Source organism: Cryptomeria japonica, chromosome 5 (genome assembly GCF_030272615.1).
Source record: "Cryptomeria japonica chromosome 5, Sugi_1.0, whole genome shotgun sequence".
NCBI lineage: Eukaryota > Viridiplantae > Streptophyta > Pinopsida > Cupressales > Cupressaceae > Cryptomeria > Cryptomeria japonica.
Genome location: NC_081409.1, coordinates 800,096,498 through 800,115,375, shown reverse-complemented (window position 1 = coordinate 800,115,375; position 18,878 = coordinate 800,096,498). Strand labels below are relative to the sequence as shown.

General features: G+C 38.8%; 1 protein-coding gene across 2 annotated transcripts in view; it reads right to left on the bottom strand.

Moving 5' to 3' along the window:
* The window catches only part of LOC131075593 (mitochondrial import inner membrane translocase subunit TIM50), a 120,499-nt gene that overhangs the window by 64,563 nt on the left and 37,058 nt on the right, over positions 1–18,878 (bottom strand). For both annotated transcript variants that reach the window (XM_058012447.2, XM_059221755.1), the window contains one exon: positions 17,257–17,293. In XM_058012447.2, coding sequence (XP_057868430.2) covers positions 17,257–17,293 — 37 coding nt within the window. The remainder of the gene's footprint in view (positions 1–17,256; positions 17,294–18,878) is intronic.

Sequence of the window (18,878 nt, the reverse complement as noted above, 5' to 3'; positions counted from 1 at the left end):
TTTAACAAATTTTGCTCTCAACTTTGGACAGGGTACACGATTTTGACAAACTTTGCTCCAAATATGAAGCAAGGTACAGTGCTTTAAGGAGAAGTTCGCTCTAATTTGTGAGTGAGGTACATGTCCTTTGATGAAAATTTGCTCCAATTAATGAGTAAGGTACATGTCCTTAGCAAGGTACGGGAGTACATGTCCTTAGCAAGGTATGGGGTTTCATAGCAAATTCGCTCCAATTAAGAAGTAAAGGACAGGGCCTCAAGGTAAATTCGCTCAATTTGGAGGGCAAGGACCATGCCTTTAGGGAATCTCGCTGCAAGTTTGGGGTAAAGTACATGGTCTCAATGAGAATTTCGCTCCAAACTTGGGGTAAGGTACATGCAAATTTCGCTTCAAATCAAGAGCAAGGTACATAATTTGGAGAAATTCGCTCCAATTTTGGAGCAAGGTACATGACCTTAGGGAAGACTCCTCATTCATTCCTTTTCACCTGACTTGATGAACCCTCTGGCTACTTAAGAAACTCTATCCCTTCAATGCAAAGATTAATAGCAAAGACTCTAACACAACTAACAACTAAGCTAAGAGGACTAATCCTAGAAAGTAAAAAGTAGGGGTCCCCATTTGCAATGGGGCGATGTGTGAAAACATCACAACACGATCCATCTATCAAAGCACTATCCATTATCATCATTGTTCCTTAGATTTAGATTAGATTTCCTAACCCTTATCCCTTTTTGTCATTTGTTTGAAGATCAAATCAGTTAGCATTTAAATTCCATAGTTCCAACTAAGCATAAGTCCCTATGTGATATCAGCAAATCACATATTTTCACTGTCTATCAAATGTAAAGTCGCATTGTTCGCATTGTAAACCTTGTGGTTGCCTTATTTGACCACATAGTTTGCATTTGAGGTTTCTTTGTGTTGTGACCTTTTTCACACATCACCCCATTGCAAATGGAGACCCTCTCTTTTCCTGCTTTCTAGGGTTTTTGTTAGCGCCCGTGGCCTTCCGCTTCAGTTTTGCCAAGCCTTGCTCAGTTTTGAACGGTTCGAGTCCGAGAGATTGAAAGTTTGTTTTTGCAAGCCAAGTGATACCAAAGTCCGGATACCGTCAAAGTGCCTAGAAAGGCCAAAGGACGAAGATCGCAATTGATTTGGACGAATTTGAACAACTTTCTATTTTTTGAAAGTTTGCTTTTTAGCTTTTTCCTATTTTTGAGGAAGTTTCGTTTTTGGCATTTTTAGCCTAATCCCCGGTATGACTATTTTTAGAAAGTTTTCCCTATTTTTTAGGGATGCCTAGATTTTGCTTTTTCAGAATGGGGACCTAGGGTTTGCACTGATACCACTGACCCACTTCAATTGCAGCAAAAAAATTTCCAAGTTTTGACCTAAAAAGCTAGGTTCCTACATTTTAGGGGTCATGATGCTTCAGATGATTTGCCTAAGTGTGGATTTCAAATTTCAAGTTAATCTGGTTAAAATTGGTAAAATTGTGAAATTTTGAAATTTTCCAAATATTTTTCTAAGTCTGGCTAATGGATGATGTTGAGTGTTATGGCAGGTGATAGAAACTCCGCCCAAGATGCTAGCAATGGAGGTGTCTTCAAAGTCCACCATGCTTGGTGGATAGGTCATCAAACTCCGCCCTATGGGCTGAAGGTCATCAAAAGTCCGCCTTGAGGAGGTAGTCAATAGTCCGCCATGTTGGAGGGACCACCAAAGTCCGCCCATGGTGAAGTGAAGAAACTCCGCCCCATGGAGAGATGTCTAAACTCCGCCTAAGCTATGGGGGATGCCCAAAGTCCGCCCATGGTGAAGTGAAGAAACTCCGCCCCATGGAGAGATGTCTAAACTCCGCCTAAGCTATGGGGGATGCCCAAAGTCCACCCATGGTGAAGTGAAGAAACTCCGCCCCATGGAGAGATGTCTAAACTCCGCCATTGGTTGATATGCCTTCAAAGTCCGCCCTCTTTGATGCCTTCCAAAGTTCGCCATCCTTGATGACTTCCAAAGTCCACCATCCTTTGTGATAGACCAAAAGTCCGCCCTTGGAGATGCCTTTCAAAGTCCGCCTTGGTGATGACGCCATGAGGTGCTTCAAAAACTCCGCCTTGCTTGAGGTAGCCTCAAACTCCGCCCCATGGAGAGATGTCTAAACTCCGCCCAAGCTATGGAGAGATGCCTCCAAAGTCCGCCCATGATAGTGTGCAAGCCTCTTAAGGCCTCCCAAAACTCTGCCTTAGAGGTTGTCTCTCTAAACTCCGCCCTATGGGATAATACCTTCAAAGTTCGCCATGTGGTGAGGTCATCAAAGTCCGCCTTGAGGAGGTAGACTAAAACTCCGCCCTATGCATTGAAGGCATCAAAGTCCACCCTCATGAGAAGTAAAAAAAAAAGTCCGCCTTGGTAAGAGCCTAACAAATGGAAGGCTTCAAAAGTCCGCCCTATGGATGGGATGAAAGAAGTTTAAGGCAAGCAAACTCCAACATGATGATAGAGGCACCTCTAAACTCCCCCCAAGCATCATCTTAGAAGATGAAAACTCCGCCCAAGCAAGAGGTGATAGCTAAATGTGCTAGGCACTACAACCCTGTCAGTAGGGATATTGTCGCGCCAGATGGGATATTGTCACAAACATCAGCGATGAGGCCATCAGGGAAGCCTTCAGAATTCCAAAATATCATAATGTCGTGTACGTAACCAAGGATGAAGCTGATCGCATGTATCAGGATCATTTGGACGAGTATGACACCATCGTCAATCATTCCTGGCTGGACAAGCCAAGGAAAGGTGCCTCCAAACTACAGAGGAAGAGCTTGGTAAGAGCGTACTTCAAGGAAGATATTGGAGATATGATTGTCCTGCTGAACAGGATAATGGGGAATCCTCAAGGTGCTCCATTTGAGCCCTGGATGTATTATTTTATAAATGAAATAATGAACGGAGTTAAGATGATAGACTAGGCTCGAATGATAAGTGATAACTTGGACAGCCAACTGAAGAATCTAGAAGCGAATAGGACCGACCATCTTCATAAGCTCGTACTTGTTCTATTCCCTGGCTAGAACCTACAGATACAGAGGCCTCACCTGCAGAGGGGAAGTGGGAAACAAAGAAAATCAGTTTCCCGTCTATGACTGTTATCCCCAGCTTCACATGGAAGGAAAGTTTCATTTCAAGAGGGTGAATGACACATTTCTCATGCACATCACACAGACGTTGCAAGGTGGACTACATCAGAGACTCTCTCAAGAGTCTATGGACTTCGTCAGTAGATTTGGATATTGGTAAATCCAATACCCGAAGTTCACTTACATTAGAATTTAGGGGTTTTCCGGATCTCCCTATATGCTCCCAGCTTACCCTACCGACCGAGTTGTGCTACTAGAGATCATGAGGCAATTGGAGGGATATATGGCAGTTCAAAGATATAAGCAGAAGAAGGCAAGAACCTCCTCTCTCACGATTGGAAATGGGTTAGAGACGTGCCCATCATCACAAGCCACTGCCACTGCTGAGAAAGAGCTGGCTTGGTGCCCTTTTTACCAGTACAAAGCAAGAAAGAAAGTTGATCCATTCCATAAGATAAAAAGGGTCGAAGGGATGACATTTGAGCATAGAGCTGATTTGGAAGATTATTGGGCTAACGCAGCCGATAGTTTCGAAATCAGGAGGAGATTTTGGTCAAGGATTCCCTTGAGCATGGTAAGAGCAATGGAGGTATTTAGAGTTGTTGATCAAGTAGAAGACAGCCTTGAGCTTCAGTAGCCAGGCTTTGAAAAGATGAGGAATGAGCCACTAGCCTTGATCGATTGGTCAAAGGGAGAGAAATCCGATCTGGCAGACCTCATGAGGTCAGCGGGCGAATATTCCAAGTGGTGGAAATCTGAGAGGACGAAACAATTGAAGTCTAAAGGTGTGGCCCTGACCTATGATTTAATGGGAGTAGATGACTCTCTGTCCTCCAGCCCTTGTATCTCTGCAGGCAAGGCTCGGGATCCAGAGAGTGTTGGGTCCCAGAAAAGGAAGGAATTAGTTGGCAGCTCTGGAAAGACCAAGGGAAAGAAGGTTGTAGGGGAGAGACGGGTGTCCAACGAAGGTCACTCCATCCTGAGTGTCGCGTCTGCTGTGCCGAATCAAAATGCAGTCGAAGAGCAGGAGATGGACACATATATGGTAAATAATGAAGTGAGAGTGCCTTCTCCCTCAATCAAGGAAATAATGAAAGAAGTTGAAGATCCAAACAGGGAACAGGTTTCAAATGCAGCCACAGAAGTTGAAGAGCCTGAACCCCCAGCAATTTTCCTCGATGGTATAGTTACTGGACCAAGAAGGGCAAATGATGGGTTTGATCAAAACACTGTGGAGCAATCAACCATTCCTGATTGGCTGAGTGAAAGAGTAAGGGCTAAGGTCCCTAAGGAAACCCATTCTGAAGAAAATACAGCAGCATTTCTAGAAAAGGTGAACGAACCAGTCATAGCCAAGCCACCTAAGCCAGCCAGAAAATTCTCTTTGATTCAAAGGGATAGTGTAGGGTTTCGGGCAGTCTAGATAGTTGTGCCAAAGCAAGGAAAAACTCGGGACAATATTGCCCCAGAGGATTATAAGATCACCACTATAGAGTTGGGTAAGCCTACCCAAGACCAAGAAGTCCAATACTTTGATGACTCCTGCAACGCCCTCAAGGCGAATCTAGCCCCGGAGAAGGAGAAAAGGAAGAAAGTTGAGGTAGAGAACCAACAATGGAGGAGATATGTTCTCCATCTCACCAGGCCACTCAACCATGAGATACCGGTCACCCCTCCGCAGCCTCTTCAGCAAGAGTCAATGAAGGATTATGAGGACATGAAGGGCACATTCACACAGCCAAGGAATGGATTTCAAATGCTTCAACACCTGCTGATATACTTGTAGAAAATTTAGTATCAGCACATGAGTCGGCCTCTTCGTTGGTCAGTCGAATTCAGGACCTAGAAACAAATTGGGAAGATATTGAAGAAATTCAAGATGAAATACTTCTGCAATTGAAGGTTATCTGAGGCCTGTCAAAACGAAGCTTGGTGGATGCAAGTGTCATACAGGCTGGGGATAGATATGACTTTAACACCTGGTATTATGCTTTGGTCACCAGGATTGAAGTTCTGAAGAAATTCGAGACTAAGTGCTTTGAGACAAAGGAGAGTGTCAAGGAAATTTTGAGTAAGGTGTTTCATGTAGCATCAGAGATTTGGAAGAAAGAGAGTATAAGAGAGAAGCACTTGCAAGTAGAGAACCTAAGAGCCAAGATTCAATCGAGCTTCTTCAAAGACTCGAGGATGATTGACAAGGGCAATCTTTCAAGGATTGCAAATTTTCTCTTCATTGATGAGAACTTTCTTGCCCAAGCAATTGAGTGGGAAGTATCCTCGCCACATGTACTGATGATGTGGACATCATCGACTTCCAGATTAGCAACTTGCCAAGTGTCACTATGGAGGAGGTCAGGCTCATAGCTTCCAGATACATCGAATCTGCAAAAGGGGAAACTGGACACTCACCTCAGTGACAATAGCAGTTGTGCCACATGTCACTTTCTCATTCTTTCAAACTAATAGAGTTTTGGGAAACCCTAATTAGGGTTTGTAGCTTTCAATCTGGGCCCTTGATCACTGTTTGATCTCAGCCGCTCATTTATTTTGAAAAACTATATAAGGCTACCTCCTCTCATTTGGAGAGTGTGAGGTTTTTGACATATTGTTGCGTGAAGGTCATTTTCGAATAATATATTGCATGTGAGCTTTCTCTTAAGGCTTTGTAATCCCTATTGTTTGAATGATTAGCATGGTTTCAATTTCCTCAACACTTAGTTAAAGTTAATTTAGATTTGCTTTCATGTTGTTAAATTGAATGAAGGATTTGATAAATGTTAATTGACAGTGTATCTCTGCTCATACTTTTGGTGAATGGATGATTTTCATTTCACTATGCAAAGTTAGTCTGAGCCTATCCTCTTTGCATGCCAATATTCCAATCATTAGCACAAACCATTGAAGATTGCACCCGCTTTGTGTAGTTGTCCTCAGTGTGGCGAAGCAAAGTGTGGTTTCTCGAGAGCACCCAGTTGATACCGTCTCCAGAGTTCGTAGGATTGGATCAACCTTCTTAACCCTATTCCCTTTTTCCCTTTCTTTTGAAAGTCTAAATCACGAAAATCCCAAAAAAAGAAAGAGCCTAAAATTGATAAATCTATCTAAGTCCAGAAACTTGAAAGACACTTGTTAATGTAAGTCCCCCTTGAGACTTTCAGCAAACACTACCCGAGCAGCTATTCCACTAAAGTCGCTTGTTCGCACATATAGACCTTGGAATCAGTAGTGATTTTTCAGGAGAGGATAGAATACCTTTGGGTATCTTATTCTAATGTTTGGTAGATGATAAAACAAACACCAAAACCTTGTTCAAGAGAGGATAGAATGTTTGGTATTTTATTTTGTGTTGGTGAGTGTCACAAAACACACATTTTGATGTTGCCGATGAGCTCAGAGAATTTATTGAAGTTATCGAAAACTATCTGGAGGGATTTCGGACAATTTATCGATGCTTACAATTTATAGTATCCGTTTGAACACCGATTGATCAATTGGCAGAGTTGCTATTGCTAGATGGTAAGTGATTGCTTAAATTGATAATTTCTTGGAGACATAAGGTGTTTTAAGATATTATTTTAAATAATATTAAAATACTAATATTAAATTAAATAATTAACTAAGTATATTTAATTTGATAAAGTGACTTTATTTTGGGCACCTAGGGAGACACGAGATGAGTTTAAAATCAAATTAAACGTGCAACCCTAATTAGGATGTTAAGCTTGGAGTTTACAAAAAAAGTCTTCTTGGAGCTCATTTGGGAACGCTAATTTCTATCATTTCCAATATTCTCTCTAAGAAAACCCTACGTGGTTCTAGAGATTTAGACTTTGTCCATCTCAACCTTCCTAAGGACGAAATCCCTCTTGAAAAAGATTAGCTATGGAAGTGAAATATCTACTCTAGCTAGTATTGTTGGAGATGTTATCGTATAGGAATTTCACAATGCATTTCAAGGTTGAAGTTTATCAATTTGGTGAAGTCTCTTCCGGAGACAAATTGGAGTGTAAGGAGTTTCATCGATAATTATGGTATTTATTTGGCAAATATTATGGTCGAGCAGCCCTCCTTGATTAATCAACTTGTTGGTTCCTCCCAATATTTATCTTAACAAAGGAAATCAATTAGAAATCAAGGGAATCCTGGATTAAGAACACTTCATTCAGCCACATTGGAGGAGCCATAGAAAACAAGAGAAGTAAGACAAAATAGTGGGCGCTCTCCACTTCTTGTGCATAAGAAGAATACTTTTTTTGGCATTGTAGCTGAAGCCCAAAACTATAGCGGGTAACAATAAAAAAAGGACAAAATCGTTGCAAAAACCTGCAAAACCGTATAAAAACTCGTGAAGTTTTCAAATTGCTCAGGAATAGGGCCGATCCCTAGACAAAATCAAAGTCAATGCAGAATCAACATGGAAACAGTTTGTTATTTTGTCCCTTAGTTTTCTTTCCAACCTTTGAAAAAACCTAAATAGAGAAGCGAGAGGAGCAATGGTGATCATCAACCGAATTTGAAAGAGCCTCAATCATCCTAAATCGTGGAGGGCATATGAGATAGTATCAAAGCAGCTGTCAAATCTGCTCTAAATCACGGCTTCAATATGAATCGAGCTCTCTGCACACCCAACCCCATGGATTATGATGCAAACAAGTATATAATTAATATTATACACTAACTTTAAAAATATAACTATTATGCACTATTATAGATGGCACTTTGCCTATAGTTTATGATTATTACTATTAAGTAGTTTTAAAATTTAAACTATAATAGATTATTAGTATATATGAATAGTTATATAATAAACTATAAATTAAAAATAATATAAATATATATTGATTGAGGAAACTCAGGTTTTTAGCCTAGTCTGAGCCCAAAGAGACCACTTACAGAGGATCTCTTCCCATGAGGCCATTTCTGGGGAGCCATCATTCCCCACGCTTCATTTTTTCAAACTCGCAAACTCAATGGCCCAACAAAGGCACAAGGCCTGCGAGCTCAATGTCCCAACGAGGGTTTGAACCAGAGAAACGGGACTCGCCTGAACTCGGCGAGTCCGAGTCCAAGTCATGCTCGGCGAGTCCCTAGGACTCGGACTCGGACTCAGACTCGGACTCGTCCGAGTCTACTCACCAGACTCACCGAGTTGGTGAGTTTGGCTCAAACTCACCAAACTCGGCGAGTCCCGAGCCCCAAACTCAGTCGGCGTCAAGCTAAAGTGAAGACAAAAAAAAAATTAGTTTGCAATGCTTTTTCAATTCCATTTTTTTTTGTTAATTATCTCCTATCCCTAAAAGTGACCTTCATTTCATTCACTTGCAAAAATAGGAGTAAAGTGAGTTGGGAAGAAAAACATAGAAGAAAAACTAGCAAGGAGGAAGCTCAAGTTTTCTTCAATTTGTCACATTGGAGCTGCATTGTGTTTGGATTTGGTGCATCAAGAGTTGGATAGGAAGAGTTTGCAGCTCATTTCAAGCTTTTTGTAAGAGGTAAGATTGTTTTTTTGAAGATTATTTTGTTTCTTGTATGCAAAAATTCCATTTTCTATTCATTTATTTTGAAAGTTTTACATTTTCTTTCAAAATCTTTTGTATGTTTGTATGGAGCATGTAGTATGTAGTTGTAGTGTTGTACTATGTAGGGTTTGTGTTGTTTGTAATTAGGGTGGCAGATTCCAATTGCCGTGGGCAACATTGGAATCCGCCTAAGGGGGCCAGCCCCTTCTCCAACACATAAGGGTTGGGCCCTATATCTCCACGCTTCACCTCCACGCTACACTAAAGTCTACACGGCATCATGATAGGGCCTATCCTAAACATTTCGCATTAAGCAATTAAATAAATTAAATAATTAAAAGGGTTTTAATTATTTTGCAAGCCGATATGTTAAAGGGGGTTTGCTCCTCATATATATAAACATAAATCCCACATCAAAAATCATTCAATTCAGTTCTCACTTCATGCGAAATATACATGTCTGGATAATGCGAACTTCAAGAAGAAAGACTACATCTGCACCTACAGCAATTACATCTGCTACATCAGCAAATTTGGATCTGCTAGTTGAGGTGTGAATTCCATCATTAGAAGTCAGCGAACTTAGTGAAGATAGTGTGAATTCCTTGAAGATCTGCAAATCTGGGTTAAAGGAGCAGCAAGTCAGCAGCAACCAACACACATGTGACAGCCAACCAATCTGTCATTCTTTCTGTGACAGCAACATCTGCTTCTACAAGTTCTTGAGATAAGTGTTTGTAATGATTGCATAACCATAATCCATAATCAGATCCAAGGATCTTTTCTGGCTGGGTTTTTCCTCCTAGGAGGTTTTCCCAGGGTAACTGTGTCTTGTCTTTATTTCATTCTCTTTCTTTACTTTGCTTAAATCTGAAACTATAAATCTCTAATCTAATTAATCTAATCAGTAAACAAATTCTGATTTTCTGAGTTTAGTTAATCTGAAAGTGTTAAAATTAACAGTTTGTAAATTTCTTTTTTTTAAAAGTAGGGTTTGACAAACCCTACTTTAGATTTTTTGAATGTATGTATTAATTTTATTTTGTATTTGTAATGTTTTATTGCAGCAAACTTCACTTTATTATTTGCCTCAACTTCAAGTTTCACAAAACTATCCTAAAATGTCTACTTTAGCTTCTAGACCCCCCATTAGAAAGGACCCTGCTTGGAAATATCATGAGGATTTTCCAGGGCAAGGAAAGGGGCAAACAAAATGTACATTTTGCAAAACAATATTACATGGAGGTATATATAGACTGAAATACCATATTGCTAGTGTGCGTGGACATGATGTCGAACCATGCCTAAAAGCACTCCATGAGGCCATACGTGAATGTTATGTAATGGTTGAGGAAATTGAAAGGAAAAAGAAACAAAAGGAGGATCGAGCGGCCATTGGGAGAGAGGCAAATTTAGGAAGAGGGACATAGTTAGGTTGTGTTGGAGGCCCTTCTTCCTTACCTCCATATCGTCCCACTCAGTTTGCTACTGTTGGTGCTTCCGTTTCTGCTTCTGCTTCTATAAGTGGCAGTGCCACCGCCACTTCTCATGCTCCTGGCACTAGTAGTTGTAGTGGGAGTGTTACCATTGTACCTAGGATTCGTAAATCTAGGTTGGATTCCTTCTTTGTGCCTCGCACTACTCCTGGGTCCCAACTGTCGCTTGAGGGCATGGGTTGGAACAAGGAGGTCCATGATGCTGCTAAAATGGCAATTGGCAAGTTTTGGAGCTACAGCTGTATTCCATTCTTTGTAGCCAGGTGAATGTTTTACTAACTTTTATGTTTGATAACTTTGATTGTTTTAATTTTTATACTTAACTTATCTCATTGAATTTTTATACTTAACTTATCTCATTGAGTTTATTTCCAACAGGTCTCCTTATTGGCAAGAAATGGTTGATGCCCTTACCATATGCGGGGCGGGGTTCAAAGCCCCTAGTGAGAGTGATTTGAGGGGACCCATTTTGTCTCAAATGGTGGATGATGTGAAAAAGGATTTAGATGAACAACGCTAGATATGGAGCACTAAAGGTTGCACCATCATGACTAATGGTTGGACGGATAGGAGAAATAGAACTCTCCTTAATTTTCTTGTTTCTTCCGCAGGTGATTGATTAATTTTAGTTTCATATAGTCTTTAATTTTTTATTTTTTATCTAATGGTTTATTGAATGATCATTGACCTAGCTTTATTTGTTTATTTCAGGGGGCACCGTTTTCATCAAGTCCATTGATGCCTCCGCCCATTGCAAGAATGCCACCTACCTATGTGAGCAGATAGAGGAGGTGATTGATGATGTGGGTGAGGAGAACGTGGTACAGGTGGTGACCGACAATGCAGCAAATTATGTTGTTGCGGGTAAACTTTTGATTACAAACTAATTTTGTTTGCAAATTAATTACTATCTTGTAGTTTGTACCTCCATTAATTACAATTTACAATGCAACAAATTATGTTGCTGCAGGTAGACTATTGATGGAGAGGCACCCATCTATAGTTTGGACTCCATGTGCTGCTCATTGCATTGACCTCATGTTGGAGGATATTGGAAAAATCCCATGGGTCAAGAGATGTGTAGAAAGGGCAAGAAATGTCTGCAAATTTGTATATAATCATTCATGGGTTTTGGCTCTTATGAGACAATACACAGAGCAGAAGGAGTTGCATCGTCCAAGAATCACAAGATTTGCCACAAACTTCCTCACATTGCAGTCCATGATTAGGTCTAAGCCCTTGGTGGTTTTGTTGTGAGTTGCGGATGGAGATAAGCCCACAATGGGCTATATATATGAGGGCATGGATAGGGCGAAGGAGGGCATTAGATTCGTCTATGGAGGAGATGAGAGCAAGTATGGTCCCATTTGGGAGATCATTGATAGGAGATGGCATCATCAACTTCATAGGCCCATCCATGCAACAGCCTATTATCTGAATCCGGCATTCCGTTTTATCCCTTCTTTCAAGGCTGATGTGGAGGTCCTTAATGGGCTATACTCAATCATGGAGAAGATGGGACCTGCTAGTACTTCTCAGATAGACCTTATTCGAGAGCTACAGTTGTTCTCAAATGCACAAGGGGAGACCTTCTCTCGTCCTGTCGCTAAAGACGGTAGGACAACTATGATGCCAGGTAAAAATAAATTGTAAGGCTTAATTTTAGTTTTATTGTATATTGTAACTTGTTAAATGAGTTTATGAGTGAGACTGATTTTATTTATCTTTCTCATTTCAAACTCAGATCATTGGTGGAGCTTTTTTGGCCCAACGACACCAAACATTCAGAAGTTGGCCATTCGCATCTTGAGCCATCCATGCAGCGCATCAAGTTGTGAGCGCAATTGGAGTATGTTTGAGCACATACACTCCAAGAGGCACAATAGATTATATGTGGAGAAGATGAATGATCTCGTCTTTGTTCACTACAACTTCCGCCTGAGAATGAGAAAGAATGCATTAGTTGACATCTCTCCTATCATTCTAGATGAGGTTGATCTTGAAGCAGAGTGGGCCAATGAGAGTCAAACAGATCCTGAGATTCCTGCAACTGTCTTTAGTGATGATGACACTGATTGGATCGACCAGGTAGATATAGAGGCTGAGGCTGTAGCCATGGCAGAGGAGGAGCAGAGAGCAGGAGCATAGTTTGGAAATAGTGAGACTCAGAGTGACACAACTGTTCCTGATGTTGGTGAGCATGGCATGGTGTCACGGGGAGCGACTATGGCTGTTGAATCATCCAAGACCTACCTTGAACGCCTTCGCAGGGGGCCAGGGCGAGAGGGTGCACGCTCCTCTGAGCCATAGGCTTGTAGTTGTATTTACCTTTGGTATTTGTATGAAACATTTGATGATGATCATATGATGACATGGATTTTTTATTCCATGAGTTTTGTAATATTGTATACATTTGACAATATTTATATATCTCTGTTTGTTATTTTCTTCAGCTACAATTTGCGTTTATGCTTATGTGATTGATGTATACTTGTGTATGTAATCAAATGAGCCGAGTTTGATGATGTTATTGTGACTTTAAGGTGTATTCAATAAAGGGTGTCTGAAACATGTTTTAAATCTTTAAAAATCTCTAAAATTCTTGAGTTTTTCACTTTCCCAAGTCCAGTCGAGTCTGACACCGAGTCCCGAGTCCGAGTCTGAGTCGGCCTTGCCGAGTCCGAGTCCCGTTTCTTTGGTTTGAACCTTGGTGGCTGCCTCACCAACAAAGTGTTTCTACCATGACACTAAACATATATAGATAAAGATATATGATTTTTAATTTTTAATTGATATATTTAATTTTTGCTCAGACAAAGACATACAACTCATTATATGAGCAATATATCAAAATTGCTCCATGAAATAAATCATAATGACAACAAACAAGCTCAAATTCTTGTAATAAAAAAGCCTCCAACAGATAATCATTAACATTTGTCTCCACCTAAAATAATAGCTGCAAGCTAGGTATTGTAATATGCAGCCCTATTTGTAGTCTAGTTTTTTTGGAGTGTGTTTGTCGTTTTTACAATGTCCACAATGCCAAATAAATTGTAGGTTTCAAAGATAATATTGCTATATTTATTTTGAATGAAATATACTAGAAACTTTAGAAATAACACTGCTGAAAATTCCAGATTTCAACTCAGACTTAAATATTCACTGTTTCTTCGAAGTAATGACAATCCAAATCATAAAAATCATTTATTATCTAAATCTTACATACCCACAAAATGCAGCATTGAAAATGTCCTTGCTGTTCACAAAATCTTCATTTTTTAAGCTCAAAACCCTAGGCGACCAACTCCAAAGCAAGCTAACTTGATCAGCAATGAATGAAAGGTGAAGATAAGCTTCAATCTCCTCCTAAACGCCTCAGAAAACAGTAACATCAACAGCTTCACAATTCTAGAAGTCCATGTGAGCAAACTGGAAAGGGATGGCCAACATAGAAAGGAATATCCAACTTGAAAGGGGATGCTTCAGCAATGGTAGCAAATCAGCAAACAAAACACTTCATTCCTCCAAATCTGCACTCAAAATTCTTCAATAATTTGCATCTCCTCTATTAATATAAATCTCTGCTAATCCAAACTGAGCTTCCTGTGTGGAAACTCCAAGTGATTCTCCAAACTGTATCTTGCAACAACGTGAAGAATGTTGCTCATGAGGGATTTCGTCCTCACAAACCTCTGAGAAATAATCTCGAACAAACAATCTCTAAAAATCTCTAACCAAGCATGCTGAAAATGAACTCTTAAAGAGTCTTTTATAACATTCCCAGGGGAGCCCACACACTTTTCCAGCCAATGTGGGATAAATAGAAATACTTCCCTTTTAATATTTAAGACTCCAAGTACCTTTAATGAAGGGGAACTTTTAATACATAAATAACTTTCGCTTTAACTTAAGTCCCCGTAACAATAAAGTTAAATATTTTAATTTTAACTTTATAACTTAACAATATTGATAAACAAATGAATAATCACAAACGATCATTAAAATCTCTAGTCGATATAAACAATTACCATCAACAAGATATTATCCATGAATCATTGATGATCCTAACCTGACCCAACTGACTTACTATTAATAGTGAGTATCCCAAAACCACACCAAAACACCTCAGAATCACCTGCAACTGAAACTGTCTAGGCCAAATATCCTCAAGCTCCCTTAAATGGCTTGGTTAGCCTACGAGACCAAGGAGAAATAGGCTAACGACAACATCATACAACATGTGCTAAAAAGGGGACATTACAAGTATTGCCAAAACCAAAGGCTTGCTAATCTTTTACGTCAACTAAACAAATGTCTTTTGTTGAATTCTACCCCATAAAGGACTTACCAATTGCCATTAGGGAATATAAAGGATTGCAATTGTGGAATATGATTTGATAAGCTCTCTCAACTATTGAACTACCCCTAGAAAACTCTTTGCCTCAATCAAAATGTAAGTCTTGGATCACTTCAAAATGGCTTTCACTTTTACTAAATTCCTAATAGTGGTTGGATCGCTGTCTGATAAACTTTGATCTCAGTTACTTCATAGACTTAGCTAATATTTGTTCTCAGACTTGGACAACTACTTGGTGTATTCAGTGACTGCCCTTTAAAAAGGTTAACTGAATATTTGCCTATGTAATCAGCAATATGAATATAAATAACAAAAATCTGTTTTCTACAATTCATGGGTTAAACTCTATTTTATTTGCTCTCTATATCTCTATATGCTATGGAAATGCCCTTAGATTTTTTTTTAAAATAGTTTTTGTCTATTTTTCTACATTTTTTTACGATTTTTTTAAAATCCAATATTTTCCTGATTTTTTCAAAAAATATTATACTTTTGGTTTTGCCGATTTTTTCCCCAAACGATTTTTGCTGCTATCCTTGGAACTTAATTTCAAGACATTTGAAGGTCTGTTTTGAAATAAATTAATAATATATTAAGACTATATGCAGTTTCTGTTATTGCTATAATAGATACATGATTGAATTTGCTTGATATCACAGTTGGTTTATGGTATTCTGTCTTCAGTTGAATGAACATCTGAACCTCATGTCTTGCAATATTGATGTATGTTCAAAAATATGAAACCAAAATATTCAGTCTGAAAAACCTCAATCAGATTGCACATGATATGTTTGACAAATGTTGAATCAGTAAACTTGAAAGAGAGATGAAATTTGGTTCAGATCTTACAAATTGCATTATTCTTGCAAAAAAGAAACATTCAACCTGCAAGCAAACTGTTTGACCAAATCAATTTGAGGTGTAAAGATGAAAAGATTGGGTAATTCTATAGGGGAATACTACACCAGTGCATGAAAAAAATGGTGAGGACTCAGTTACTGGCCAAGTAGTTAAACTATGGTGCCCACTAATGTGTATATTTTCCCTTAAAATTTTTGCCTCATTCATCATTTTGTTGAAGACCTACCCTACTAAAATAGAAAAAAATGGGCTACGGACGTCTCCTTGTTAAATTCCCTGGGTGGAGCAAATGGTTGACCAGCCTTGAAATTTATCATGATAGCAAAGGTGGATGTGGTCACGCAGCTACTAATCCAACCATAAACAGTTCACCAAAACCTAAGCATTGTAGCACACGGGTTATGAGATACCAGCTGCATTTGTCAGAGACCTTTCACATATCTGATATCACGCTTTATTCCTGTTCTCCAGTGATTCTTAACTTTTTGTATATCTCATCTTAGATATGATATTGTCCATGATTTTTTTTCTAGATGCAAAATGTGATTGTGTTTGGGCTATAAGCTTGTATATTTGACTGGATTTGAGTTTGGAGATAATCCTATTAACCATATTGTATTATTGTATAATTTCACAGGCTTGTATTGATCCATTTCCTCTGCTTGAGCTACTTTCAAAATCAATACCAATTGTGTGGCATTAAAGCTTTGAGTATTTATTGATTCCTGTGGCATCAGCTTTCATCAGCTCCCAAAAAAAATTGTAGACTCGTGCTGAGAAACCCATCTTAATATTGAGCCTTTGCCTGTTGCAGAGAGAGTGCTATGTTTTCAAACTCTCCATTGCCTGTTGAATCATTCAGGTGCTTCCAAAATCCATTATTAGTCAAACAATATTTTCTGACTCAAATTTGTCTTAAATGCTTTCCGTGCGAATCATAAAAAATAATCCATAACATATTTAAATATCTCTCGCTCTTGAGCTGTATGTAACAGCGGTCCACAAGGACACATCCCCAGGAGCTAACTGCAAGTCCCAAATGTCCAAGACATTTCATGGACAAGGCTCCAAGGGGTCAGGGAATAGAACAAGACTCATTAACCCACCCCTTTCCCTTTTTTTAGCACAAATTATAGGCATCCCTGGCATGTCCCCTAAAAAGGGGAATGTCTGGGAGACATCTCTTCTTTTTTCTAATTGTGCAGGGGTCATCAGGGCTACCCTGCACTTCAACTTTAAACAAAAAAAGCCCATATTTATAAAACACGTTTAAGAAATGAAAATAAACAAATTTGCGTGACAGCTGTAACAGCGCTATTTATTCTGTATGGTGTATGTATTCACTTTTGTATGATACAAAAATTATGTCAAGCCTCTCTTGAAATGCCATTGCACCCAATAATCCCTAAATAATTGTGTACAATGTTTATCAGTATAATGTACCCTATACCTGACATATCACACAAAATTTGATGTTAACATTATCCAATTTCTGTTAGTGTTTCGTGACAAATGGTTGTGGTTCTCGTCATGCTGGATAAGTGTGGTTTGTTTCCTTTCCTTTACAATGTCCGTATACATGTTCAAGCCTAAAGCTTTAAGTGTTCAATATTATTCAAGAATGTCAATTGGTATAGCAATTTATATTTATATGGCTCCTTGTGACTTGGGTTTGTTTGTTATATCTATCCTTCAATATTGAGCCTGCAAATTTTGTATTTTAATTAAAAGAAACAAACATATCAAAAAAATAATTTGCACAAAACCCATGTTTACATATGTTTCAATATGTAATTGATTTGTGATCTAATAATTTAAGCTTTAAAGTTCACTAATTTTTTAAATCAGAAAATTTAACTAAAAAGGATGCTATTCAGAATCACCTGACATTGTTGCTGAGTAAAGGAAACCATGAATCCACTGTCCATCATCAAATTAAACAAAAACAGTTAGTTCATCATATAAACTTTTCAGAAGTAATACAGAACCAACAGAGGCAAAAGTAATGCTTTGACAAGAAAGTAAATAATGTTTGAAATTTCAGAATATTCATGAACTGGGAAGTACAAATACATCTAAGTTTAACACCTGACTAATCATAATTCCTGGACTGTTTCACTGTTCATCATCTGCAATGTCCAGTTTATGGCTACTATTACTGTCCAAGAAGAGATTTGCAGTAACTGTTCATATCTTCTATTTGTTAAGAGGTGCCCTGGGTTATATTAACGAAAAATATTCATGCAGATTAACAAGGATTAGGACAAGCCATGGTCCCAGATCTAAGAACATCAAGCTACAGCAATCTTACTTCCACTGATTCTCTGCTTACACTTACAGTATTACCAAGGAAAGCCTCTGTCCAAAAAAATTCTCTGAAAAAATTCAGAAACAGAATGTTGTCCCCTCACTCCCATCCTGTCGACTAACCAACACCTTTCTAGATTACTTGGGTGTTCAATTTTTGTCAAGATTGGGAACATCCCTGCATCATCGGGAGGACCAGGGTGTCCCCAACACCTGCATCTATAAACACCAAAAGAAAAAAAACATTCTAATACAAAAAAACAGGAAGCCAATTTGTGATCAACTTTATTTGAAGAGACTTGAACATGATCAACTTGCCACTTGCAAGTTCCTACAGGACACAATCCAACATATTCAATATTCAGCCTCAACTCCTATTTCTTTGGTTTCTAACCCTTCCATCCTTTATAAACAAAAAAAACCTAGGGAAATATTTTTGAAAAACCAGCTATTCCTTAACTATTATGATTTCCCAACAGCCAAAGCAAGTGGATTACCAAAAGGACAATTTCAGGGCACTCTTAAGAGTATTTTAAGAACAGTTAAGCAAATTAAAAATATTTTTTGTCTTCTTGCAATATAAGAGATGTGCTCATATATTTTAATTCCTACAAACTACATTACCAGGCTCACCAGGAACCCTGCCAAACCTAGACCAATGGATGGAATATTCTGATACCAGACAGACATGGCCTTGGTGGCTTGGCCTGCACAAGCTTTAGCCTTGTGCCTGACCATTTAGCCCAAGAATGTCTAACAAATACCCAGGCCGAATGGCCAGGCATGAGGCTACTTGGCCACTTCCTAGGTAAACCCGTGTGAACATAGAAGAAACCGAGGACTCAATTAAAAACTGCAATTTAGAAAAAACACATTTTTTCCAAACAACACACAAAAAGTAATTAAAAAAGCCTGACTAACCATAGATAACCCTAAAAAAATGACTTTCTCACTAACAAAACACAAAAAACAAACATAAACATTTACCTACACCTCATCATTCACTTACCCAAAACTTATTTTCTACTCATTGCTCAAGGTTGCTAGTATTCTTTAAAGTTTTCAAACCTTGTTGTGTTAGTCCTACACCTCAAGCAGTGTGAGATAGGTGCTACAGAGATCAAAGCAATTGTATCAAGGAGCATCATCCTTCAAGATATGTTTTTTTTCTTTCCAAGCTCCATTATTTGTCTTCATC